The 26,831-nt window shown below is 43.2% G+C and overlaps 1 protein-coding gene across 2 annotated transcripts in view; it reads left to right on the top strand.

Moving 5' to 3' along the window:
• The window catches only part of FAM135B (family with sequence similarity 135 member B), a 269,797-nt gene that overhangs the window by 220,793 nt on the left and 22,173 nt on the right, over positions 1-26,831 (top strand). For both annotated transcript variants that reach the window (XM_069731950.1, XM_069731951.1), the window contains exons 13-16: positions 11,653-13,396; positions 14,436-14,596; positions 18,279-18,370; positions 21,443-21,540. In XM_069731950.1, coding sequence (XP_069588051.1) covers positions 11,653-13,396; positions 14,436-14,596; positions 18,279-18,370; positions 21,443-21,540 — 2,095 coding nt within the window. The remainder of the gene's footprint in view (positions 1-11,652; positions 13,397-14,435; positions 14,597-18,278; positions 18,371-21,442; positions 21,541-26,831) is intronic.

The following is a 26,831-nucleotide window of genomic DNA, read 5'->3' as shown; positions in this document are numbered from 1 at the left end:
GGCCAATAGCTAACATGGAGATATATAGACAAAGACTTTGCGTCGTAACTTTCGAATTAATGAATATATTACTATGCAAAAAAAATCACTAGCCATCCACCAGTAGGACGTGACTGCATGGGACTAACCTTTCATGTTTTGGCTTACCCTAAAAAATTTGGGTTCCATCCAATTAGGTCACCTTGTTGCTGGTGGGTGGATTCTTCATTTTCTGATCAAAAATGATAACTTACCTCTTATATTTGTAAGTGTGCAGCAATATTGGAAATCATGTATTCATTAATTGTAGGGTTCTGTTGTATAGTGTTTGTATATACAGCTCTGGCAAAAAATTAAGATATCACTGTAAAATGTTCAGTTTGTCTGATTTTTCTGCTTATAGGTATATTTTTGAGTAAGATGTAAATTTTTCTTTTATTCTATAAACTTCTGACAACATGTCTTCGAATTTCCAAGCAATAATTTGTATTTTTTTTTCTGAAAAGGAGAAGCGGTCGAAATAGTTAAAAAACAAACCCCAGTGCTTCCAGACCTCAAAAAATGCAAAGAAAACAAGTTCATAATCATTTAGAAACAACAATATTAATGTTTTAACTCAGGAAGAGTTCAGGAGTCAATATTTTGTGGAATAACCATGATTTTTAATCACAGCCTTCATGCGTCTTGGCATGCTTTCCATCAGTCTTTCACACTGGTCTAGGAGCAAAAATGTAAACAGTTCTTCTTTGTTTGATGGCTTGTGACTATCCATCTTCCTCTTGATTACATTCTAGAGGTTTTCATTGGGGTTCAGGTCTGGAGATTGGGCTGCCCATGACAGGGTTTTGATGTGGTGGTCTCTTCATTTTTGCCAGAGCTGTATTATATGAGCCTGCAAGATTCAAAAGTTTCAGGCATGAGCTTTTTGGTAATGTTTGATAACATATCATTAATTTTGCCACATCTCTCCGATTAGTTGGCCCAAATGATTCTAATAAGTAGGGTTGAGCGAAACGGGTCGTTCATTTTCAAAAGTCGCCGACTTTTGGCAAAGTCGGGTTTCATGAAACCCGATCCGACCCCTGTGCGGGGTCGGCCATGCGGTACGCGACTTTCGCGCCAAAGTCGCGTTTCAATGATGCGAAAAGCGCCATTTCTCAGCCAATGAAGGTAAACGCAGAGTGTGGGCAGCGTGATGACATAGGTCCTGGTCCCCACCATCTTAGAGAAGGGCATTGCAGTGATTGGCTTGCTGTCTGCGGCGTCACAGGGGCTATAAAGGGGAGTTCCCGCCGACCGCCATGTTACTGCTGCTGATCTGAGCTTAGGGAGAGGTTGCTGCCGCTTCGTCAGAAGCAGGGATAGCGTTAGGCAGGGTCCATTAACCACCAAACCGCTTGTGCTGTAGCGATTTCCACTGTCCAACACCACCTTCGGTGTGCAGGGACAGTGGAAGCTACATTTTTTTTTTTTCCCCCTCAGCGCTGTAGCTCATTGGGCTGCCCTAGAAGGCTCCCTGATAGCTGCATTGCTGTGTGTACGCCGCTGTGCAAACCAACTGCTTTTTTCAAAGCACAAATCCTCTTGTTCCTTCCTTTCTGCACAGCTATCTTTTTGGTTTGTACACACTTTTTATTTAATTTGTGCATCAGTCCACTCCTTATTGCTGCCTGCCATACCTGGCTGAGATTACTGCAGGGAGATAGTAATTGAAGGACACTCCCTGGTTTTTTTTTTTGTGGGAGATTAAGATTGACATTTCTGCTAGAGTGCCATCCCTGTCTGTGTCATCACTCACTCAGTGGGCCATAGAAAGCCTATTTATTTTTTTGCTTGATTTTGGTTCTAAAATCTACCTGAAAAAATCACTACATCAATCAGTGGGAGAAAAATATTGGCCTCAGGGCTTGTGTGCCACTCCTGACTCCTGTGTGCATCATCACTCACTCAGTGGGCCATAGAAAGGCCATTTTTTTTTTTTTTTTGCTTTATTTGGGTTCTAAATTCTACCTGAAAAAATCAATAAATCAATCAGTGGGAGATTAATATTGGCCTTTGGGCTTGTGTGCCAGTCCTAAGCGTGCCATCTCTCTCTCTCAGATAGTGGGCCATAGAAAGCCTATTTATTTTTATTTTTTTTATTGGGTTTATAAATTTTCCCTGGAAAAAAAAAAAAAGTGGGAGATTAATATTGGCCTCTGGGCTTGTGTGCCAGTCCTGAGCGTGCCATCTCTCTCACAAATAGTGGGCCATAGAAAGCCTATTTATTTATTTTTTTTTGGTTTTATAAATTCTCCCTTAAAAAAAAAAGGGAGATCAATATTGGCCTTTGGGCTTGTGTGCCAGTCCTAAGCGTGCCATCTCTCTCTGTCTCTCAGATAGTGGGCCATAGAAAGCCTATTTATTATTTCTTTTATTGGGTTTATAAATTTTCCCTGGAACAAAAAAATAAAAGTGGGAGATAAATATTGGCCTCTGGGCTTGTGTGCCACTCCTGACTCCTGTGTGCGTCATCTCTCACTCAGTGGGCCATAGAAAGCCTTTTTTTGTTTTATTTGTTTTCTAAATTCTCCCTGAAAAAATCATTTTATTTTATTTGGTTTCTAAATTCTTCCTGAAAAAATCATTTTATTCTATTTTTTTTTCCTAAAGTCTCCCTGAAAAACAAACAAAAAAAAAACAAATCAGTGGGAGATTAATATTGCCCTTTCTGCTTGTGTGCCAGTCTTGACTCCTGGGTGTGCCATCTCTCTCTCTCTCTCCAATTGTGGGCCATAGAAAGCCTATTATTTTTTTTAGCTTGATTTGGGTTCCAAAATCTACCTGAAAAAATCACTACATCAATCAGTGGGAGATAAATATTGGCCTCTGGGCTTGTGTGCCACTCCTGACTCCTGTGTGCGTCATCTCTCACTCAGTGGGCCATAGAAAGCCTTTTTTTGTTTTATTTGTTTTCTAAATTCTCCCTGAAAAAATCATTTTATTCCATTTTTTTTTTCCTAAAGTCTCCCTGAAAAAAAAAAAAAAAATCAAATCAGTGGGAGATTAATATTTACATTTGTGCTTCAGTGACAGTCCTGCGTGTGTGGCATCTCTCTCATTTGTTGCCACCAACAACAGAGTGTGTAACATTGTGCCTGATTTTCGTTGTGGTCTCACTCACCTGTAAAGGGGTAGCTAAATCATACTGAAGTTATAGCTCACCGTGTAATTTGTGTGACAGCAACAAATACCGTTAGTTTGTTTACGTTTTTAAAACAATGAGGAAGTATGGTGGAAGAGGTCGTGGCCGGGGGCGTTCATTGTCAGCTGGTAATGAGGGTAGTGGTAGTGGTGGAGCATCAGCTGGTCGTGGGAAAAAAAATATTGCACCTAAGTCTGGAGCTGTGGAGCCAGGTTCGTCGTCTGGCTACACAAGGCCTCGAACGCTCCCTTTTCTGGGAGTAGGAAAACCGCTTTTAAAGCCGGAGCAGCAAGAGCAAGTTTTGGCTTATCTTGCTGACTCAGCCTCTAGCTCTTTTGCCTCCTCTCGTGAAACTGGTAAATGTCAAAGCAGCGCGTCGTTAGTGGATGTTCACGGTCAGGGACAAGTCGCTTCCTTGTCCTCTTCAGCAAAAACAACAACAGAGAAGAATGCAGCAGGCGACACAACGGGTTACTCCATGGAGCTCTTTACACATACCGTCCCTGGCTTAGAAAGTGAAGCAGTTAACAGTCCATGCTCATTACAAGTTGAATCTGACATGGAGTGCACTGATGCACAGCCACAGCCAGACTACTATGCTGGTCCTTTGACTCAGACCACAACATTGCCCTCGCAGGGTGCTGATCAAGAATCAGACCCTGATGAGACTATGTTGCCCCATCACGAACGCTATACCACCGACCGACACGGTGACACAGACGAAGTTGCACACGAGCTACAAGAAGAGGTAATAGATGACCCAGTTCTTGACCCCGATTGGCAGCCATTGGGGGAACAGGGTGCAGGCGGCAGCAGTTCTGAAGCGGAGGAGGAGGGGCCGCAGCAGGCATCAACATCGCAACAGGTTCCATCTGCCGGGCCCGTATCTTGCCCAAAACGCGTGGCAAAGCTAAAACCTGTTGGAGGACAGCGTGGCCATCCGGTTAAAGCTCAGTCTGCAATGCCTGAAAAGGTATCCGATGCTAGAAAGAGTGCAGTCTGGCATTTTTTTAAACAACATCCAATTGATCAGCGCAAAGTCATCTGTCAAAAATGTTCAACTACCTTAAGCAGAGGACAGAATCTGAAAAGTCTCAATACAAGTTGCATGCATAGACATTTAACCACCATGCATTTGCAAGCCTGGACTAACTACCAAACGTCCCTTAAGGTTGTAGCACCCTCGGCCAATGAAGCTAGTCAGCAACGCAACATCCCTTCCGGCAGTGTAGGGCCACCATTTTCCGCACCACCTGCAGTATCTGTGCAGGTTTCTTTGCCAGGCCAAAGCCGTCAGGGTCAGGGAATCACCAGTTTCGTAGTAGGAAACACTGCATCTAGGGCACCGGTGGCAACAATACCATCTCCCACCGTCTCTCAGTCTGCCATGTCCACCGGCACCCCCGCTAGTTCCACGATCTCCAGCTCTCCAGTCCAGCTCACCCTACATGAGACTATGGTTAGAAAAAGGAAGTACTTAGCCTCGCATCCGCGTACACAGGGTTTGAACGCACACATAGCTAGACTAATCTCGTTAGAGATGATGCCCTACCGGTTAGTTGAAAGCGAAGCTTTCAAAGCCCTGATGGACTACGCTGTACCACGCTACGAGCTACCCAGTCGACACTTTTTTTCCAGAAAAGCCATCCCAGCCCTCCACCAGCATGTTAAAGAGCGCATCGTCCATGCACTCAGGCAATCTGTGAGCACAAAGGTGCACCTGACAACAGATGCATGGACCAGTAGGCATGGCCAGGGACGTTACGTGTCCATCACGGCACACTGGGTAAATGTGGTGGATGCAGGGTCCACAGGGGACAGCAAGTTTGGGACAGTTCTGCCTAGCCCACGGTCTAGGAAACAATTGGCTGTAGCTGTTCGCACCCCCTCCTCCTCCTCTTCGTCCTCCTGCAGAAGCGAGAGCTTGTCCACAGACCGCAGTCGCACAACCACTCCATCCGCAGCTGCCACTGTTGCACACCAGGTCTCCCATTATGGGGCAGCTACTGGCAAACGTCAGCAGGCTGTATTGGCTATGAAGTGTTTGGGCGACAACAGACACACCGCGGAAGTTCTGTCCGAGTTCTTGCAGAAAGAAACGCAGTCGTGGCTGGGCACTGTAGATCTTGAGGCAGGCAAGGTAGTGAGTGATAACGGAAGGAATTTCATGGCTGCCATCTCCCTTTCCCAACTGAAACACATTCCTTGCCTGGCTCACACCTTAAACCTGGTGGTGCAGTGCTTCCTGAAAAGTTATCCGGGGTTATCCGACCTGCTCCTCAAAGTGCGTGGACTTTGCTCACATATCCGCCGTTCGCCCGTACACTCCAGCCGTATGCAGACCTATCAGCGTTCTTTGAACCTTCCCCAGCATCGCCTAATCATAGATGTTGCAACAAGGTGGAACTCAACACTGCACATGCTTCAGAGACTGTGTGAACAGAGGCGGGCTGTTATGTTTTTGTGGGAGGATACACATACACGGGCAGGCAGAAGGATGGCAGACATGGAGTTGTCAGGTGTGCAGTGGTCGAAGATTCAAGACATGTGTCAAGTCCTTCAGTGTTTTGAGGAATGCACACGGCTGGTTAGTGCAGACAACGCCATAATAAGCATGAGCATCCCCCTAATGCGTCTGCTGATGCAAAGTTTGACGCACATAAAGGATCAGGCGTCTGCAGCTGAGGAAGAGGAAAGCCTTGATGACAGTCAGCCATTGTCTGGCCAGGGCAGTGTACAGGACGAGGTAGCGGGCGAAGAGGAGGAGGAGGACGAGGAGGATGATGGGGATGATTATATTTTTAATGAGGAAGCTTTTCCGGGGCCACTGGAAATTGGTGGCGCGGCAAGGCCGGGTTCTGGTTTTTTGAGGGACACAAGTGACGTGGATTTGCCTGAAACTGCCCCTCAACCAAGCACAACCGCAGATTTGAGAACTGGAACTTTGGCCCACATGGCGGATTATGCCTTACGTATCCTCAAAAGGGACACACGCATAACTAAAATGATGAATGATGACGATTACTGGTTGGCCTGCCTCCTTGATCCTCGCTATAAAGGCAAATTGCAAAATATAATGCCACATGAGAACTTGGAACTAATATTAGCAACCAAACAATCAACTCTTGTTGACCGTTTGCTTCTGGCATTCCCTGCACACAGCGCCCGTGATCGTTCTCACACGAGCTGCAGGGGCCAGCAGACCAGAGGAGTTAGAGGGGCAGAAATCAGAAGTGGCGTTGGCCAGAGGGGTTTTCTGACCAGGTTGTGGAGTGATTTTGCTATGACCGCAGACAGGACAGGTACTGCAGCATCAATTCAAAGTGACAGGAGACAACATTTGTCCAGTATGGTTACAAACTATTTTTCATCCCTTATCGATGTTCTCCCTCAACCGTCATTCCCATTTGATTACTGGGCATCAAAATTAGACACCTGGCCAGAATTGGCAGAATATGCATTGCAGGAGCTTGCTTGCCCGGCAGCTAGTGTCCTATCAGAAAGAGTATTCAGTGCTGCAGGTTCAATACTAACAGAAAAAAGGACTCGTCTGGCTACCCAAAATGTAGATGATCTAACCTTCATTAAAATGAACCACAACTGGATTTCGAAATCTTTTGCCCCACCTTGCCCGGCTGACACCTAGCTTTCCTATGAAAAGGTCTTGCCTGTGGACTATTCTGAATGCCTTTTCCAATCTCGTAATTTTCTGCACCTGATTGTCCAGCATACGACATGTTTACACCTCACTAAATGGCCAAACTCCCCACACGGGGCCGTGGTATCGACACTTGGCGACAGCACCCGTGAGAGTGCAGTTTGTCTGAAGAGGTGGGTGAGCCCCCTTTTGGTCGACGGCACTGCCACTGGGTCCCTCCTAGTACAATAAAGTGTCTCTGGCGGTGGTGGTGCGCACCCAACGTCAGACACACCGTTGTAATATGAGGGGCCCTGGGCCTGTACCGCCGGCCACAAGACAGTTTCCCCCCACCCCAGCTCAAACAGTGCTCTACCACTTGCAAAATTATCTCACAGCTCCACCAATGTTTAGTCTATGCGCTGACATCCTTCAATGCCTGCCACTGACAATACCATTGTATTGACATTTTTGTTATGTTAGGCCTTCGATGCCTGTCTGCGGTCACTCCTTCCACTAGGTCTCCACTGACCACACCACTGCTGCCCGTGTACCCCTGTAACCAATTTAAAATTGCCTACAGCCATGTGTTATTATTTTAGGCCTTCGATGCCTGTCTGCGGTGACTCCTTCCACTAGGCCTCCACTGACCACACCACTGCTGCCCGTGTACCCCTGGAACCAATTTAAAATTGCCTACAGCCATGTGTTATTATTTTAGGCCTTCGATGCCTGTCTGTGGTCACTCCTTCCACTAGGCCTCCACTGACCACACCACTGCTGCCCGTGTACCCCTGGAACCAATTTAAAATTGCCTACAGCCATGTGTTATTATTTTAGGCCTTCGATGCCTGTCTGCGGTCACTCCTTCCACTAGGCCTCCACTGACCACACCACTGCTGCCCGTGTACCCCTGGAACCAATTTAAAATTGCCTACAGCCATGTGTTATTATTTTAGGCCTTCGATGCCTGTCTGCGGTGACTCCTTCCACTAGGCCTCCACTGACCACACCACTGCTGCCCGTGTACCCCTGGAACCAATTTAAAATTGCCTACAGCCATGTGTTATTATTTTAGGCCTTCGATGCCTGTCTGTGGTCACTCCTTCCACTAGGCCTCCACTGACCACACCACTGCTGCCCGTGTACCCCTGGAACCAATTTAAAATTGCCTACAGCCATGTGTTATTATTTTAGGCCTTCGATGCCTGTCTGCGGTCACTCCTTCCACTAGGCCTCCACTGACCACACCACTGCTGCCCGTGTACCCCTGTAACCAATTTAAAATTGCCTACAGCCATGTGTTATTATTTTAGGCCTTCGATGCCTGTCTGCGGTGACTCCTTCCACTAGGCCTCCACTGACCACACCACTGCTGCCCGTGTACCCCTGGAACCAATTTAAAATTGCCTACAGCCATGTGTTATTATCTTATGCCTTCGATGCCTGTCTGCGGTCACTCCTTCCACTAGGCCTCCACTGACCACACCACTGCTGCCCGTGTACCCCTGGAACCAATTTAAAATTGCCTACAGCCATGTGTTATTATTTTAGGCCTTCGATGCCTGTCTGCGGTCACTCCTTCCACTAGGCCTCCACTGACCACACCACTGCTGCCCGTGTACCCCTGGAACCAACATCAGAAAATATAAAAATAAGTATTTTGCTTATAAAAAAGAAAATACTGGAGAGATATCAAATGCAGACATTTTAACATTAAAAACAAACACATACAACAAAAATCTGGTACAGTACTAAAAATGGCCACCAGCTACAATAACTTTCTCCTGCAAGTAGTTAACTGAAAGGTTTTTTCAATTTTAAACACAGATATGGCATCCACCGAGTGTTGTCCTGTCGCGTCTTCTTTATATTATTACCAAGAAGATGCAAAACAATGAAAATAATAAAATCATTATTTACCAAAAAAATAGAGTAAGTCAAAACCACATTGCAAATAAACATTCATTACAAATAAAGAAGCAGGGCGCGTCCGAGGGTGAGTATATACCTAATAAGAATATAATCACCCTCGGACGCGCCCTGCTTCTTTCCGACAGCCTTCCTTCCTAAGAATCAGCCCTTCCGTGGTGTAGAGAGAGGGTTTGTTACACTCCAAGGTGTTCCCCAGGTTGCCTTTCCTGAGCTTCGATGTTCCGGCTCTCGTTTAGTAGTTGTTGGAAACTACGCTGCATTGGGCCTACAAATTGGGTATGGGGTGTAGAGAGATGGTGTGTTCCACTCCAAGGTGTTCTCCAGGTTGCCTTTCCTGAGCTTCGATCTTCGTGCTCTCGTTTAGTAGTTGTTGGAAACTACGCTGCATTGGGCCTACAAATTGGGTATGGGGTGTAGAGAGATGGTGTGTTCCACTCCAAGGTGTTCCCCAGGTTGCCTTTCCTGAGCTTCGATCTTCCGGCTCTCGTTTAGTAGTTGTTGGAAACTACGCTGCATTAGGCCTACAAATTGGGTATGGGGTGTAGAGAGATGGTGTGTTCCACTGTAGAGAGATGGTGTGTTCCACTCCAAGGTGTTCCCTAGGTTTCCTCTCCATTGCTTCGATCTTCCGGCTCTCGTTTAGTAGTTGTTGGAAACTACGCTGCATTAGGCCTACAAATTGGGTATGGGGTGTAGAGAGATGGTGTGTTACACTCCAAGGTGTTCCCCAGGTTTCCTCTCCATTGCTTCGATCTTCCGGCTCTCGTTTAGTAGTTGTTGGAAACTACGCTGCATTAGGCCTACAAATTGGGTATGGGGTGTAGAGAGATGGTGTGTTACACTCCAAGGTGTTCCCCAGGTTTCCTCTCCATTGCTTCGATCTTCCGGCTCTCGTTTAGTAGTTGTTGGAAACTACGCTGCATTGGGCCTACAAATTGGGTATGGGGTGTAGAGAGATGGTGTGTTCCACTCCAAGGTGTTCTCCAGGTTGCCTTTCCTGAGCTTCGATCTTCTGGCTCTCGTTTAGTAGTTGTTGGAAACTACGCTGCATTAGGCCTACAAATTGGGTATGGGGTGTAGAGAGATGGTGTGTTACACTCCAAGGTGTTCCCCAGGTTTCCTCTCCATTGCTTCGATCTTCCGGCTCTCGTTTAGTAGTTGTTGGAAACTACGCTGCATTAGGCCTACAAATTGGGTATGGGGTGTAGAGAGATGGTGTGTTCCACTGTAGAGAGATGGTGTGTTCCACTCCAAGGTGTTCCCCAGGTTTCCTCGCCAATGCTTCGATCATCATGCTCTCGTTTAGTAGTTGTTGGAAACTACGCTGCATTAGGCCTACAAATTGGGTATGGGGTGTAGAGAGATGGTGTGTTCCACTCCAAGGTGTTCTCCAGGTTGCCTTTCCTGAACTTCTATCTTCAGGCTCTCATTAAATTGTGGTTAAACGGAACAACTGCATTTGGCGTACTAGTTGGTTTGGGGCCTACTATCGGTGTCTGCCGCTCCTTGCTGTTCTCCTGGTTTCCTGTCCTGAAATTCCGTTTTCAGGCGCTCGTTAAGTAGTTGTTAATGTTAGACTGCATTTGGCCTACTAGTTGGGTTGGGGCCTACTATCGGTGTCTGCCACTCCTTGCTGTTCTCCTCCACTGAACAAAGCTGTGCCGCCTGTTTACTACTGTTGCCAATTTTGAACTGCATTTCGACTACTTACTGATTTGGGCCTACTCTCTGTGTCAGCCTCTCATTCCAGTTGTCCTCCACTGCAATGCCCCCTGATTAGTCCTGTGTTACCAATTTTGAACTGCATTTAGCCCACTTTATTCTTTGGGCCTATATCTGTGTTTCCTCCTCATCCTGCTCATTGCCCAGCCAGTGATAGATGAGTCTGCTGGTACATTGACCCATAACGCAACATTTCCCGTGCACGCTACACTGCAAGATTGTGACCCTGCTGAAAGTCAGGTCCCCCTTCCCGCATACCATACCACCTTACACGGGGACAAACAGGGAGGTGCAGATGAAAGTGCAGGTTCTTTCATCAGGTGGGGGAGGAATACTAGTTGGCGACGTCACTGGCACAGGGCCTCTCATGGTACGCAAAAGTGTTGCTGCCGGTGGGAGGCGCCCCCGCCGTGCAAACACACCGCTGTACTTTGAGGGGCCCTGTGCCAGTGCCAATGCCAACGAGTGGGCCCCCCCTGCTTGCTCAGGTTCACAGCACTTGCAAAGTTGAAATACTTACCTCTCCCTGCTCCACTGCCGTGACGTGGTCCAGATTTCCTGGGCCCACTAATTACTTGAACCAGCCCTACCCACCACAACTTTAGCCAAATGACCCCCAATTTCAAATGCCTTCCAATTATTATAAGGTAAATTACGCTTGACAAGCTTCATTAAGAAGAATGGATGGTTTTGACATTAAAATGGGCACTCTAGGTATTTTCCTGGCCCCCACTCACTGCCGACTATGCTGCCCCATTGACTTGCATTGGGTTTCGTGTTTCGGTCGATCCCGACTTTACGTCATAATCGGGCGATTTCACTCGACCCGACTTTTGAGATAATCGGGTTTCGCGAAACCCGGCTCGACTTTAAAAAGGTCAAGGTCGCTCAACTCTACTAATAAGGAATAGGCCGCAGAGCTACACACCACAGCAAAGTTTTACTCTGCTAAGTATCACTTCTTTTCTCCATGCATGATCCATCTGATCCATCCCAATATGTAAATGATGGCAAATTTCTTGGATATGTTGTCACTTTAGGTGATGTCATAGCAATTTGCGGTGTAGCCTCAATTTTTGAAGCCTGTGGCCTCAAAGCAAATGGTCACTTTTTAAAATTATCTTACTCTAACTTTTGAATTTTGTGTGCTTAAGCTTCAACCTTGTTTTTGTATTTTTACTTCGATATCTTGCAGGTGTAAAACTTGTGGAAATGGCAAATGATTCAGAAAATCTGTTAAAAAGTAATTTGAGTCCCCATTTCATTCAAACTACTACAGTTCATGAAAATGCATCTTTCGAAAAGACAAATCCATGTATTGATGATCCTGAAAGAGTTGAGATAGCTCAAGCTCCAATGCAAAGCTTTCAAGGAACGTCTGGCAACCAAAACATTATGTCTATCACAGGCCTGAATGTATTCATGCAGAACACTGAGCAAGCAGCCACTGAAGACCCAACTGTTGACGATGTTGAAGGCACTGGACCCATTGAAGTCATGCCTGGGGAAATTTATCAACATGTCAGTGCCTCAACTAATCAAGGAGAGTTTTCTCTAGATGCAAACAATGGCTACCAGCCTACAGTTGAGTTGGATATGGTTCATGATAATCCAACATTTGAAAATATTGCAATGCAAGAGTTTGGTGGTCACTGTAAATCCAATGTCGGTTCAGATAACAGACGGTTACATCAGGGTGCTCACATACTTTCCAAAAGCAACAGTACTGAATTAATCAGCAGGCCATTGAAAAATGCAGTTATCGCCAAGACTTTTCCTGATAGCAAGCATGATGATTTCCCATTGATATCTAGTGTAATAAAAAGGTCCTCCTCAGTCATATCAGATTCTGGAATTGAAAGCGAGCCAAGCTCCGTAGCTTGGTGTGACATCCGAACCAAAAAAATGGACTCTACTTGCGATAAGCAACTTCCTCATCACTTGTCCAGGAAGCCTGGAAAGCATAGAAATTCTTTGGAAGAAGGAAAGACGGAAAGTAACACAAGTTTACCAAGTGGGATACAGGCCTCACTGACCTCCATCAATTCTTTACCATTTGAAGAAGAGGAACGAGAGGTAGAACTTTCAAAATTAACAAAATCGGTCTCCGCACCACATATTAGCAGTCCAGTGGAGTCTGTGGATGTTACTTTGTCCAAGAATGGGGTCGACGAGGATCTTCAAGAAGATCTTGCAACGAAGAGCAACAGCATTGAAAGAACTGAAAAAGATGGGTGTTTTGAACCTCTTACTTTACCTGTTGAATCATCAATACAAGATATTGAGGTTCTAGGTTCAATTTCAAATTCCAATAGTAGTTTGGAGAATTTGTACTCAGAGGCTGATAAACTTGGCTTTGATGAAGATGACCTCTACAGTCCATCTCTTTTGTGCAATTCAAGCAACCAGGAGAATGAATGCTTCTCTGAATGCCTAAGTAAGGTTCCTGGAATACTGAACTCAACAACCTTTTCTATGGGCACCATAGTGGATGAAGATACTTTTCATAATGATATCTCCATCATGCCTCCATTGAAGGAAGCTGTCGATGAATTTCCATTTTTGCATGAGATTGAACTCACAGAAGACTCTAGTAGCGATCAGTTGCTTGATTCAGGTTCTGATCGGGATCATGAATTATGTGATATGGACCAAAAAAGTAAAGTGAATGGGAATGTCTGCCCATCTATATCAGAGACAAGTACTGGTGGGTCAACGGTAATTGCAATGGATGGAAGACTTGAAATGGTTAATCTATCAGTTTCCTGCACGGCCACTTGTTTGCCTTTTTCTTCTATACAAAAAGACTCTCCTGTGATTCCTGGGTTTTCTGCAAAGCAACTCTTGTTCCCGATAACGAGGCAACCTCTGGGATCTTTCGGGGTCATCTCTGAGGATTCTTCAGATACTGATGAAGAGGTCAATGAAAGAATGCTCAGGTGAGCTATAGAACAGCATTGCATAGGGAACATATAAAGAGTGGAGGATACCCCATTTCTTCCACTAAAATTATTCCAATGGGTAGTGTTTCACCCACTGCATACCCTTCCACGTTCTGTAATGTCATAGGGCTCTCTTTTCCAAGATCTTAGGTTCTGCGTGGGAGGTTCTTATCAGGCAAAATCATGTCAGACATCATGTGAGATTTATTATACCTATACGTCTGGGATATTATAAGTGGCATAACTAGGGGAAAAGTGGTCAATCATTCAGGCACACAAGTTTTCGATACATATGAAAAGCAACGTGCCCCCCCCTATCTCATCAGCATATGGACCACTGGTATATCATTCCTTTTTCCATAGTTCTTCTTACTTTTATGGCAGAAGCTCCTGGAATTTTTCAGGTTCAAGAATGTCTTCTGGACTATGTTTTCTCATTTTTTGGAGGGGTTTGACTTCCTAACCCAACGTCTTAGCATCTGCTCTTCACTAGTGTGAGATATAAGCGGCTGAAAAAAATAGCGCAAAACAGTGTCTTATCCGATAGTAATTACTAAAAATGGTTTCAAGATATGCTGACCTGATACAAGGTGATATGACTCCTGGAGATCCATGGATGATTTCACCAGAAAAATATGTAAAAAATGTAAAGTTAGTGGTCTGTATCCACGCTGCTAGGTGATGAAGAAATATCAAATGCCGGAGATAATGTAAAAAAAAGTGTTTTTTTTTTTAGTTTTCTACACGTTTCGAAGTGGAGCCCACTTTTTCTTCAGGTATGATTTTTGTTTCCTGAAGAAGTGGGCTATACTTCGAAACGCATGGAAAAATAAAAAAAACTTTTTGACATTATCTCCGGCATTTGATGTTTCTTCAACGCCTGGCAATGCGGATGCAGACCACAAACTTTCCATTTTTAGCATACTTCACTAATGTGAACAATGCTAATAAAAATGTGCTACTTAAAACTAAAATCCCGGCTGACGTAAAATGATTTTGTTTTCATATGCAAGCAGTTAATGAGTGCGTTTTCTAGTTTTCATCAGGCTAAAGAAAAGTTTAGAAAACATCTGAAGTTTGAAAGCTTCCTGTACAGCGACCTCTCTGCGTTGGCTTCTGATATACCATATTTTCCACCGGAGGAGGAACACCAGGAAGATGGCATCCACCTTGTCGTCTGTGTCCATGGACTTGATGGTAATATATTTATGTATTTTATCTATATTTTAAAAAAACATCAGATTAGATTTCAACCCCCCTTACAGTGTGACCTGTTACCTTTTAAGCTTTTTTTTTCTCTAATCAAGATCCCAAAATGTTGAACTTTTTTTTTAATTCTTCAGTTGAGACATCCTTACGAGGGCTGTTTTTTTTTTTGTTTGTTTTTTTGCCTCGTAAGTTGTAATTTTCAACAACACCATTTATTTTACCATATAATGTACTGAAAAAAAAAGAAGAAAGCATTCTATGTGAGACGAAATTTCCATTGTTGCCGGGTTTTAGTTTTTATGGCATTCAATGGGTATCAAGATCTATTAGTCTAATTTATCCTGCTTGTCCGTATGAATATGGAAATAGCAAATTTACTATATTTTTTATGTATTTAACTATTTTTCAAAAAGACCCAAAACTTATGTTTCCATCTCCGGAGCTGTAAGAGAGCTTTTGTTTGGTGGATAGGCCATTGTATTTATCGATATCATTTTGGAAACATGCTTATTTTTCTTTTTTCTCCTATTTTTCAAAATATCCAAAAAATATGTAATTCTGGCATTTTTATTTAGGTGTTGCTTTTACAGTATTCTCCATATGGGATAAATAATTTTACTTTATGAACATAAGACTTTTGTGGACCCAACGATACTAAAATTGATAGTTTTATTTATATATTGTTTTTCATCATTTTATTTGAATGAAAAAAGGGGATGATTGGATATTTTTGATTTATAAGAGAATGTTTAACTATTTAGCTTTTTTAATCCTCTTAGGAGAATTGAACTTGCATGTTCTTCATTATTTGTGTAGTACACAGCAAATCATTTTTAGTACACGTACGTTACATGTCAGGAAGCCCCCTATATATTGTAAAATGGCCCCCTTTAGTGTGTTTCATGTGGAGTTTATCGTCCAGCTTATTAGGCTTGTTTAACATAACAAATAGATAACTAATTGGAAACAATGATGCAGGATTGCCTCTTTTTTATGAAACCCGCAAAGGCAAAGCAGACAGCTATGGGTTTATATTATCAGGTTTGGAAGGTCATTTGTTATTGGTCCTTTCCCAGCCTAAATAATACCAGCCTGCAACTGCCCCACAAGTGGAGCATCACGTGAGATTTCCAATTGTGGCTCTTCTCCTTTTCTATGTTTTAGAACAAATCGCAATTGACTTCAACACTTAGTCACATTACCCCAATTGCCACCACATCAGGTCAATAAGGGTAATAGCAGTTGGAGTTGATGCCACCTGGGATTTGTCCAAAAACACAGCTAACTTCAAGCCCTGGTGTTAGTAATGGAGAGCTGTCTTTCAGACATTCCCCTAAACTAACCCACTACTAAAAAGAGAAAGCACACACAAAAATATACTTTATTTAAAAAAAAAAAACTCCCCAACTCTTTTCCGGGTTAGCTCATATATTTGTAGAAAAAAAAACAAAACCTATGTAGGTGAGCCATAGTCCAGAGAGTCTGACGTAGTCCAAGGAATCCGATGTAGACCCGGGAATCCAACATTGGTCATGGAATCTGATATAGTCCAGGGAATCTGACGTAGACCATGGAATCTGACGTAGTTCAGGGAATCTGACGTATTCCGGGGAATCTGACATAGTCCAGGGAATCTGATGTAGTTGAGGGAATCTAATGTAGTCGAGGGAATCTGACGTAGTCCAGGGAATCCAACGTTGTCCAGGGAATCCTACATAGTCCATGGAATCTGACGCAGTCCAGGGAATCTGATGTAGTCCATGGAATCCGACGTAGTCCAGGGAATCTGATGTAGTCCATGGAATCTGACGTAGTCCAGGGAATCTGATGTAGTCCAGGGAATCCAACATAGTCCAGGGAATCTGAAGTGGTCCAGGGAGTCTTAAGTGGCCCAAGGAATCCAACACTGTCCAGGGAATCCTATGTAGGCCATGGATTCTGACGTAGTCCAGGGAATCTGATGTAGTCCAGGGAATCCAACATAGTCCAGGGAATCTGAAGTGGTCCAGGGAATCTTAAGTGGTCCAAGGAATCCAACATTGTCCAGGGAATCCTATGTAGGCCATGGAGTCTGACATAGTCCAGGGAATCTGACGTAGTCCAGGGAATCCGACATAATCCAAGGAATCTGATTTAGTGGTCCAGGGAATCTGAAGTGGTCCAGAGAATCTGACGTAGTCCAGGGAATCCGATATAGTCCAGGGAATCTGAAGTAGTCCAGGAAATCCAGCATTGTCCAGGGAATCCTACCTAATCCATGGAATCTGACGAAGTCCAGAGAATCCTACATAGTCCATGGAATTTAACGTAGTCCCGGGAATCTGATGTAGTCCATGGAATCTGACATAGTCCAGGGAATCTAAAGTTGTCCTGGGTATCCAACATTGTCCAGGAAATCCTACGTAGTCCATGGAATCTGACGTAGTCCAGGGAATCTAAAGTGGTCCAGGGAATCTGAAGTGGTCCAAGGAATCTGACGTAGTCCAGGGAATCCGATATAGTTCAGGGACTCCGAAGTAGTCGAGGTAATCCAGTGTTTTTCAGGGAATCCTAACTAGTCCATGGAATCTGACAAAGTCCAAAGAATCCGACATAGTTCATGGAATCTGACGTAGTCCACGGAATCCGACATAGTCCACGGAATCCGACATAGTCCAGGGAATCCGACATAGTTCAGGGAATCTGATATAGACCAGAGAATCCGTTGTAGTCCAGGGAATCCGACTTAGTCCAGGGAACCTGACATAGTACAGGGAGTCTGACGTAGTCTACAAATTGAAACCTGAAAAACATCAAAAGAGAGAAGATCTGATTGGCTGATCGCTTGTACTATAAATAGCAATGCATTAGCACTGCTTTGTATAATGAAGATCACGATCTCCTGTGAGCACCACCTATAGGTTGGCTTTCACAGGACTATCATCATGACAAACACAAGGGTCTTCAACAGACCCTTATTTGTCATGGCAGCTCATTAGCGCTCCGCGATAATAACATAGGCACGTTAATACGCGAGCCCGCATCAAAGTCAAGGACGTGACATATGAAGTAAATGTATGCCATAGGTTGTTTAGGGGTTAAAAGAAATCTGACAGCAGGTTTGTGCTATTTAATATGAGAGCCGCATAATGTGGGCACAGAGACTCTGATTCCAGCGATGTGTCACTTGCTTAGCTGCTTGCTATAGTTTGAATACAATCAGTGTTTTTTCAGCAGGAGAAAATCATTACATGACTAGGTGTCTCATGCCGGACAGTCCAGCTAATCTGTGTAACCCCGCCCCCCCACTACTGATTGGCAGCTTGCCGGCAATATACATTGCACACAAAAAGCTGGGCGGGGTTATACACAGCTCTGCTTGATCTATAGCAGAAAAAACAGGGATTTTATTAAATCTGCACCAAGAAGCCCAGTAAGTGACACATCGCTGGAATAAGGGTAAAATAAAATCAACACTGACTTACAGAAGCAGAATATCCTGTAGATTAACAAGCATTGTAGCTAATCTATTTCTTTAGTTTAATTAAAACATTTTTTAGATCCCCTGTATCTTTAAAAAAATAAAAATAGGGGACAGCTAGCTATGCGGAATATGAAAAGACAGAAACAACATGTGAGAGAAACATTGGAGTCTGATATCTAAGATTACGATTGTATCTACTGATTCCAGGTAACAGCGCAGACCTTCGGCTTGTCAAAACATTTCTTGAGTTGGGGCTGCCGGGAGCAAATCTTGACTTCCTAATGTCTGAAAAAAATCAGGTAAGTGACCCATCGAATAAATGTTCTACCTTAATATCCATGTTAAAAAAATAATAACAATGTTCTACCAATAAATAGATGCTGAGGTAATAGTGTCCCTCCCCTGAGGATCAAAATTCTGTCTAGAAAGTATATTTCCTACTACAAAGCATTACGGTCGTATAGTTCTTCTCCAAGGAGAGATGACATGGGGCAGCCTTACATATAGACACGTCCTTGTGCAATTTCTTGGTCCCGTTCTGAGTCCAGAATGCAAGATTCTTTCCAGTGAATTAAATTACCGTAAGTTGAAGTTACAGGTGGTCCAAACCAGAAGTGTAAAAAGGGGAAAAAAGGGACAAAATGAAGTAAAAATACATAATATCAAGGTATGTCAGACGTAACTTCATGATTACCCCTTTGAATTTCTTCCATGCTGCCCTGGTTCTCCTCTGGTCTTGGTACTTCCTAATTGGTCATGAACGGCATGTGACCACTGCTGCCAATTACTTGCTAGTTTATACAGTGATTGGCTGCAGAGGTCACATGTTTGATCATACCAACAGGAAGTAGAAATAGTGACTCTGGACTTCTGCTTGATCCAGTAATTGGCCTCTGTGTTTCCATGCCTATCCTTACCAAACAAGAAATAAGGATTATGAGGGTTTTATTTATTTTTTTATTATTATTATTATTATTATTATTTTACACCCTCTTGTGTATTTTTCTAAATTCAGGGAAGAAAAACCATTATAATGAAAAAATACAAAAAAAAAACAAAAAAACAACTTAAGTAGCTTAAATTAGAAGTGGAGTAAAATGTGTAATTATTGTCTTCTAGCCATCAGTAATGGTGGGAGAATGAATGATAAAATTATAGTTAAGTGGCAAGTGAGGCTACCGAGGAGGTAGCTCATGAGTCAGTAGCAGACGATAAGGTTGGTCTTTTCAATAATTGATGTAGACAACAATGTAAAGGTTTCACACAAGGTGGACCGCCTTTTATTTGACTCGATGGCAACAGCAGCCTCACAGAGTTGGCAAAAAGGATCGGGGGGCGCTCAGTTCTCCTGAGAAATAGAGGTCCTACAGCCCCTTCTGTATCTGTGCTACAAATGGGTGATAGAAAAGGTGCGAATACAGTTATGGCATTTCCTTCTTTTTATCTCTCTACTTATTCCAAGATACAGTCATGGCCGAAAGTGTTGGCACCCTCGGAATGGTTCCAGAAAATGAATTATTATAGAAAATTACTGTAATTACACATGTTTTGTTATACACAAGTTTATTTCTTTTGTGTGTATTGGGACAACACAAAAAAAATAGAGAAAAAAAAAGGCAAATTATACACCATTTCCCACAAAATTCCCCCCGAAAAAACACAAAGGAGAAACCTGTGTACAACAAAACATGCGGAATAATTGCACTCATTTTCTGGGAGAAATAATTCATTTTCTGGAATAATCTCAAAGGTGCCAACAATTTTGTGACTGTAGGTGGCATTGAATTACTAGCTTTGAAGACCAAATGCGATTTTATGATGCTCTGTCAGGAGACATTTGTGTTATTGGTGTCTATTAGACGTGAACGAATCAAATCAAATTCCTATCAAAGTTGACAAACAAAAAATGGATTTTCCCAAATCCAAATTTGATGCTATTTACTATATGGCAAAATGTTTTTTTGCTATTTTCCTGGGTTATAAAAGGCCAGTAAGGAAGGCTGCCTTCCATTTTCAACAGTTCCTACACTGATTTTGAGTAGTTGACTCTTATGAGGTGGTCAAAACCACGAATTTTCAAGTGGAAAATGCTTCAGGAAATGCTCCTTCTTTTGGGTTTGTGCACACATCATATTTTTCAGGTGAAGGCATATACCTCTGAATGGGTTGTCTGGTTTTGGGGTTCTTGCCAGCAGTCACTCTATGTGCGGCAAACTTGGGAATCCTGACACCACACTGTGTGCACGCTGTCAAGATTACCCATGTCCGGAGCTGACGAGCACAGGTATGAGATTTGCACGGTCAGACACGTTGGGTCAGAATGTGCCCTTAAGTATGTAAATCTCATGATTGTGTTCAGATGACCGCCCGCTTTTTGCGTCGGCGTCAGAACATCCTGACAGTGCGCAGTGTGCGTGCTGTGAGTACTCACAAGTCTGCAGTCACATAGAGTGACTGAAGAATTGAGCCCCAATGTCGGACTAACCCTTTAAGGTGTTTTTGGAAGAGATTGTTTTTCTTGAAGAAGTTCTGAAAAGTTTTAGAAACATTTTGGAAGAGTTTGTCTTTTTCTGTAAACATTTTTTGCCGCCTTTGGAATGGATAGTTTGGAGAAATTTCCATCAGAAGCTGCTTCACAGAAGTGGTAGGCGCTTTCTTTTTTTTCTCACCGGGCAATTTTCAAAACTTGAAGCAGAAAAAAAAAATCGTAAAAGACTGAACATGTGAACAGGAAAGTAGTTTCACGGTATAAAAATTAAGGAGTCGATTCATAAAAGCTTTGAAGAGTAACAAAACATTTGCCCAAAAATTTCTTTGCGCTTTCATGCTAGATCAAATTGTGTGAAGCTGGCGAGGAGCCGGGACGAGAATCGGCACAACTTTACCCGTTCTACAAATTCATTAAAACTATCGGCCTTTAACCAGAGGCACACGCCACTCACAAGATGCGGCGATATCATTAAGTGGCATTTGCCACTTTGGCACCTTCCACTCCAACAAGGCTCACGCTATGCCATTCTTGATAAATCTCCCCCAAGGAGTCTTTCAAAGAGTTTTTAAATGATTTTTTTCAAAGCAGACCTGCAGAAAAAGATTCAAAATATTCCATGTATACAGACAACAGCCAAGTTTTTCGATGATTTTTTGGGGGGTTTCTTTTGGACTCTTGAAAATAAGGAAATAGCCGGTAAGTTGGGTGGGACTTGCCGGGTGAGGGGTAAGTATTTATTCATCTTTCTATTTATGGGAGGATATTTTCCCCAAGTAAATCATAACATTAATTAGTAATTTATTATATTCCGCTACACATCCTGGTGATTTATTCTTTTGACCATTGATATTTATTTTTTATTTTTTTCTCTCCCTTTTAGAATGACACCTTTGCAGACTTTGATGCGATGACTGACAGACTTATGGATGAAATTATTCAGCATATTCAGCTGTATAACCTCTCGATTTCACGAATAAGGTGAGGGAAATGAAGCGGAGCTTCCAAGAGAAATTCAGAACTTGCAGAATTTCAAATTCCAATCTACAAGTAGAAAATTCCAATTTGTGGAGCGGACATCAATATTCATTATCACTTTCTAGGACTCTTGACAATTTTATGGGTGAACATTTTTTATGTCATTCTTTTTTTATATATTTTCTAAGGTTTAGAAGAAAATTCTCTACCTAGTCATGGCTTTATGGAATCTTAGAATGTCTTCATAGTAATTAATGCTGTGGAATAACCATAAATCTTAAAATGTACTGTATATAAAATATTATTTTAATATTTACTATTTTATTTGGCCTTCTTGGAGACTCATTTCTTGCTTTTATTTTCTGTGCATCAATGTGTATTTGCTTTAACCCCTTAATCCCATATGACGTACTATCCCGTCAAGGTGCCCTGGGACTTTATTCCCAGTGACGGGATAGTACGTCATATGCGATCGGCCGCGCTCACGGGGGGAGCACAGCCGATCGCGGCCGGGTGTCAGCTGCCTATCGCAGCTGACATCCGGCACTGTGCCATGAGTGGTCACGGACCGCCCCCGGCACATTAACCCCGGCACACCGCGATCGATGTGCCGGCGGTATAGGGAAGCATCGCGCAGGGAGGGGGCTCCCTGCGGGCTTCCCTGAGACCCCCGCAGCAACGCGATGTGATCGCGTTGCTGCGAGGGTCTCCTTACCTCCCTCCCTGCTGCAGGCCCGGATCCAAAATAGCCACGGCATCCGGGTCCTACAGGGAGGGAGGTGGCTTACCAAGTGCCTGCTCAGAGGAAGCGCTTGGTAAGTCTGCAGCCCTGTAAGAGTGCTGTGCAAACTGTCAGATCAGTGATCTGTGATGTCCCCCCTGGGGCAAAGTCAAAAAGTTAAAACAAAAAATTTCCACATGCATTAAAAAAAAAAAAAATTCCTAAATAAAGAAAAAAAAATATTATTCCCATAAATACATTTCTTTATCTAAATAAAAAAAAAACAATAAAAGTACACATATTTAGTATCGCCGCGTCTGTAACGACCCAATCTATTAAACGGTCCCACTAGTTAACCCCTTCAGAGAACACCGTAAGAAAAAACAAAAATGAGGCAAAAAACAACGCTTTATTATCATACCGCTGAACCAAAAAGTGGAATGACACGCGATCAAAAAGATGGATATAAATAACCATGGTACCGCTGAAAACGTCATCTTGTCCGCAAAAAAACAAGCTGCCATACAGCATTATCAGCAAAAAAATAAAAAAGTTATAGTCCTGAGAATAAAGCGATGCCAAAATAATTATTTTTTCTATAAAATAGATTTAATCGTATAAAAGCGCCATAACATTAAAAAAGATATAAATGAGGTATCGCTGTAAACGTACTGACCCGAAGAATAAATCTGCTTTATCCCTTTTACCAAATGCGGAACGGTATAAACGCCTCCACCAAAAGAAATTCATGAATAGCTGGTTTTTGGTCATTCTGCCTCACAAAAATCGGAATAAAAAGCGATCAAAAACTGTCATGTGTCAGAAAATGTTACCAATAAAAATGTCAACTCGTCCCGCAAAAAACAAGACCTCACATGACTCTGTGGACCAAAATATGGAAAAATTATAGGTCTCAAAATGTGGAGACGCAAAAACTTTTTTGCAATAAAAAGCGTATTTTAGTGTGTGACAGCTGCCAATCATAAAAATCCGGTATAAAAAACCCTGTAAAAGTAAATCAAACCCCCCTTTATCACCCCCTTAGTTAGGGAAAAATAATAAAATTAAAAAAAATGTATTGATTTCCATTTTTCCGTTAGGGTTAGGGTTAGGGCTAGCGTTAGGGCTAGGGTTAGGGTTAGGGCTAGGGCTAGGGTTAGGGCTAGGGTTAGGGCTAGGGTTAGGGCTAGGATTAGGGTTGGGGCTAGGGTTGGAGCTAAAGTCAGGGTTAACGTTGGGGCTAAAGTTAGGGTTAGGGTTTAGATTACATTTACGGTTGGGATTAGGGTTTGGATTAGAGTTAGGGGTGTGTCAGGGTTAGGGGTGTGGTTAGGGTTACTGTTGGGATTAGGGTTAGGGGTATGTTTGGATTAGGGTTTCAGTTAGAATTGGGGGTTTCCACTGTTTAGGCATATCAGGGGCTCTCCAAACGCGGCATGGCGTCTGATCTTAATTCCAGCCAATTCTGCGTTGAAAAAGTAAAACAGTGCTCCTTCCCTTCCGAGCTCTCCCGTGCGCCCAAGCAGGGGTTTACCCCCACATATGGGGTATCAGCGTACTCGAGACAAATTGGACAACAACTTTTGGGGTCCAAGTTCTCTTGTTACCCTTGGGAAAAGAAAAATTTGGGGGACTAAATATCAATTTTGTGGGAAAAAAGATTTTTTATTTTCACGGCTCTGCATTGTAAACTGTAGTGAAACACTTGGGGGTTCAAAGTTCTCACAACACATCTAGATAAGTTCCTTGGGAGGTCTAGTTTCCAATATGGGGTCACTTGTGAGGGGTTTCTACTGTTTGGGTACATCAGGGGCTCTGCAAATGCAACGTGACGCCTGCAGACCAATCCATCTAAGTCTGCATTCCAAATGGCGCTCCTTCCTTTCCGAGCTCTGCCATGCGCCCAAACAGTGGTTCCCCCCACATATGGGGTATCAGCGTACTCAGGACAAATTGTACAACAACTTTTGGGTCCAATTTATCCTGTTACCCTTGTGAAAATTCAAAACTGGGGGCTAAAAAATCATTTTTGGTAAAAAAAAAAAAGAATTTTTATTTTCACGGCTCTGCATTATAAACTGTAGTGAAACGCTTGGGGGTTCAAAACTCTCAAAACACATATAGATAAATTCCTTAGGGGGTCTACTTTCCAAAATGGTGTCACTTGTGGGGGGCTTTAATGTTTAGGTACATCAGGGGCTCTCCAAACACGACATCGTGTCCCATCTCAATTCCAGTAAATTTTGCATTGAAAAGTCAAATGGCGTTCCTTCCCTTCCAAGCTCTGCCATGCGCCCAAACAGTCGTTTACCCCCACATATCGGATAGCAGCGTACTCAGGACAAATTGTACAACAATTTTTTGGGGTCCAGTTTCTTCTTTTACCTTTGGGAAAATAAAAAATTGGGGGCGAAAAGATCATTTTTGTGAAAAAATATGATTTTTTTATTTTTACGGCTCTGCATTATAAACTTCTGTGAAGCACTTGTTGGGTCAAAGTGCTCACCACACATCTAGATAAGTTCCTTAAGGGGTCTACTTTCCAAAATGGTGTCACTTGTGAGGGGTTTCAATATTTAGGCACATCAGGGGCTCTCCTGTTGTGAATTCTGCTCTTGGGCTCCCTCCGGTGGTTATGAGTGGTAGTGCTGCTGTCTTTGGATCGCAGCATTTATCAGGTGTGTCCACTTAATTCCAATTTGGACTGGGCTATTTAGTCTTGCATGATCCTTTAGTCAGTGCCAGTTGTCCATTGTTTTTGGAGGATTCACATCCATACCTGGTCTCTCCTGTTTTGCTGTTCTTTTCAACAAAGATAAGTTCTGGCTTTGTTTTTGCTGTCCACATGCTGTGGACCTTATAGTTCAGTGCATTTTCAAGTTTTGTCTTGTCCAGCTTTGTCTGTGAAGGATTTTTTGCAGCCAAGCTGTGTCTCTGGAGATGCAGATATACCCTCCATGTCTTTAGTCAGATGTGGAGATTTGTATTTTCTGTGGTGGATATTTTTTAGTGTTTTAATACTGACCACATAGTACTCTGTCCTATTCTTTCTTTTTAGCTAGAATGGCCTCCTTTGCTAAATCCTGATTTCAGTCTGCGTATGTCATTTCCCTCTCCTCTCACAGTCAATATTTGTGAGGGGCTGTCTATCCTTTGGGGATTTTCTCTGAGGCAAGATAGTTTTCCCGATTCTATCTTTAGGGGAAGTTAACTCTGAGGCTGTGTCGAGGTGTCTAGGGAGTGTTAGGTACATCCCACGGCTACTTCTAGTTGCGGAGCTAAGTTCAGGGTCTGCGGTCAGTACAGGTACCACCTTCTTCAGAGTACGTCTCATGCTGCTCCTAGGCCACCAGATCATAACAGTACAACTGGCCAACAATGAGTTAAACGCATCTCAGAAGAAGGGAAGGAAAGTGCTGAGCCATTTTTTTTTCTGTAGTCTGTTTTGTCTTTCCTTCCCTCTTTTCCTCTGGGTGGCTCAGGAGTTAAGCGCTGGCATGGAGGTTCAGGAATTGGTTTCTCGTGTGGACCAGCTTGCTGCCAGAGTACAGGGTATTTCCGATTATATCGTTCAGACTCCGGTTTTAGAGCCTAGAGTTCCTACTGCTGATTTGTTTTTTGGGGACAGGTCCAAATTTTTGAGCTTTAAAAATAACTGTAAACTTTTTTTTGCTCTGAAACCCCATTCTTCTGGTGATCCCATTCAGCAGGTTAAAATTTTTATTTCCCTGTTGCGTCGTGATCCTCAGGATTGGGCATTTTCCCTGGAATCTGGGAATCCTGCTTTGCTTAATGTAGACACCTTTTTCCAGGCGCTAGGGTTATTGTATGATGAACCTAATTCAGTGGATCGTGCAGAGAAGACCTTGTTGGCCCTGTGTCAGGGTCAAGAAGCGGCAGAATCGTATTGCCAGAAATTTAGAAAATGGTCTGTGTTGACTAAATGGAATGAGGATGCCTTGGCGGCAATTTTCAGAAAGGGTCTTTCTGAATCCGTTAAAGACGTTATGGTGGGGTTCCCCATGCCTGCTGGTCTGAGTGATTCTATGTCTCTGGCCATTTAGATTGATCAGCGCCACACTGTGGCGTTGTCCTCCGAGCGGAGCCCTGAGCCTATGCAGTGTGATAGGATTTTGTCTACAGCTGAACGACAAAGATTCAGGCGTCAGAATAGGTTGTGTTTTTACTGCGGCGATTCTGCTCATGTTATTTCTGATTGCCCTAAGCGTACAAAGAGAATCGCTAGTTCTGTTACCATCAGTACTGTACAACCTAAATTTCTGTTATCTGTGACCTTGATCTGCTCATTATCGTCATTTTCTGTCATGGCATTTTTGGATTCAGGCGCCGCTCTTAACTTAATGGACTTAGAATTTGCCAGACGTTGTGGTTTCCCCTTGCAGCCTTTGCAAATCCCTATTCCTTTAAGGGGGATTGATGCTACACCGTTGGCTATAAATAAGCCCCAGTTTTGGACACAGGTGACCATGCGCATGGCGCCAGCCCATCAGGAAGATTGTCGTTTTCTGGTGTTGCATAATTTGCATGATGATATTGTGCTGGGTTTTCCATG

Source organism: Ranitomeya imitator, chromosome 6, assembly GCF_032444005.1.
Source record: "Ranitomeya imitator isolate aRanImi1 chromosome 6, aRanImi1.pri, whole genome shotgun sequence".
Taxonomy (NCBI): Eukaryota; Metazoa; Chordata; class Amphibia; order Anura; family Dendrobatidae; genus Ranitomeya; species Ranitomeya imitator.
This window is presented reverse-complemented; position numbering and strand designations above follow the sequence as displayed.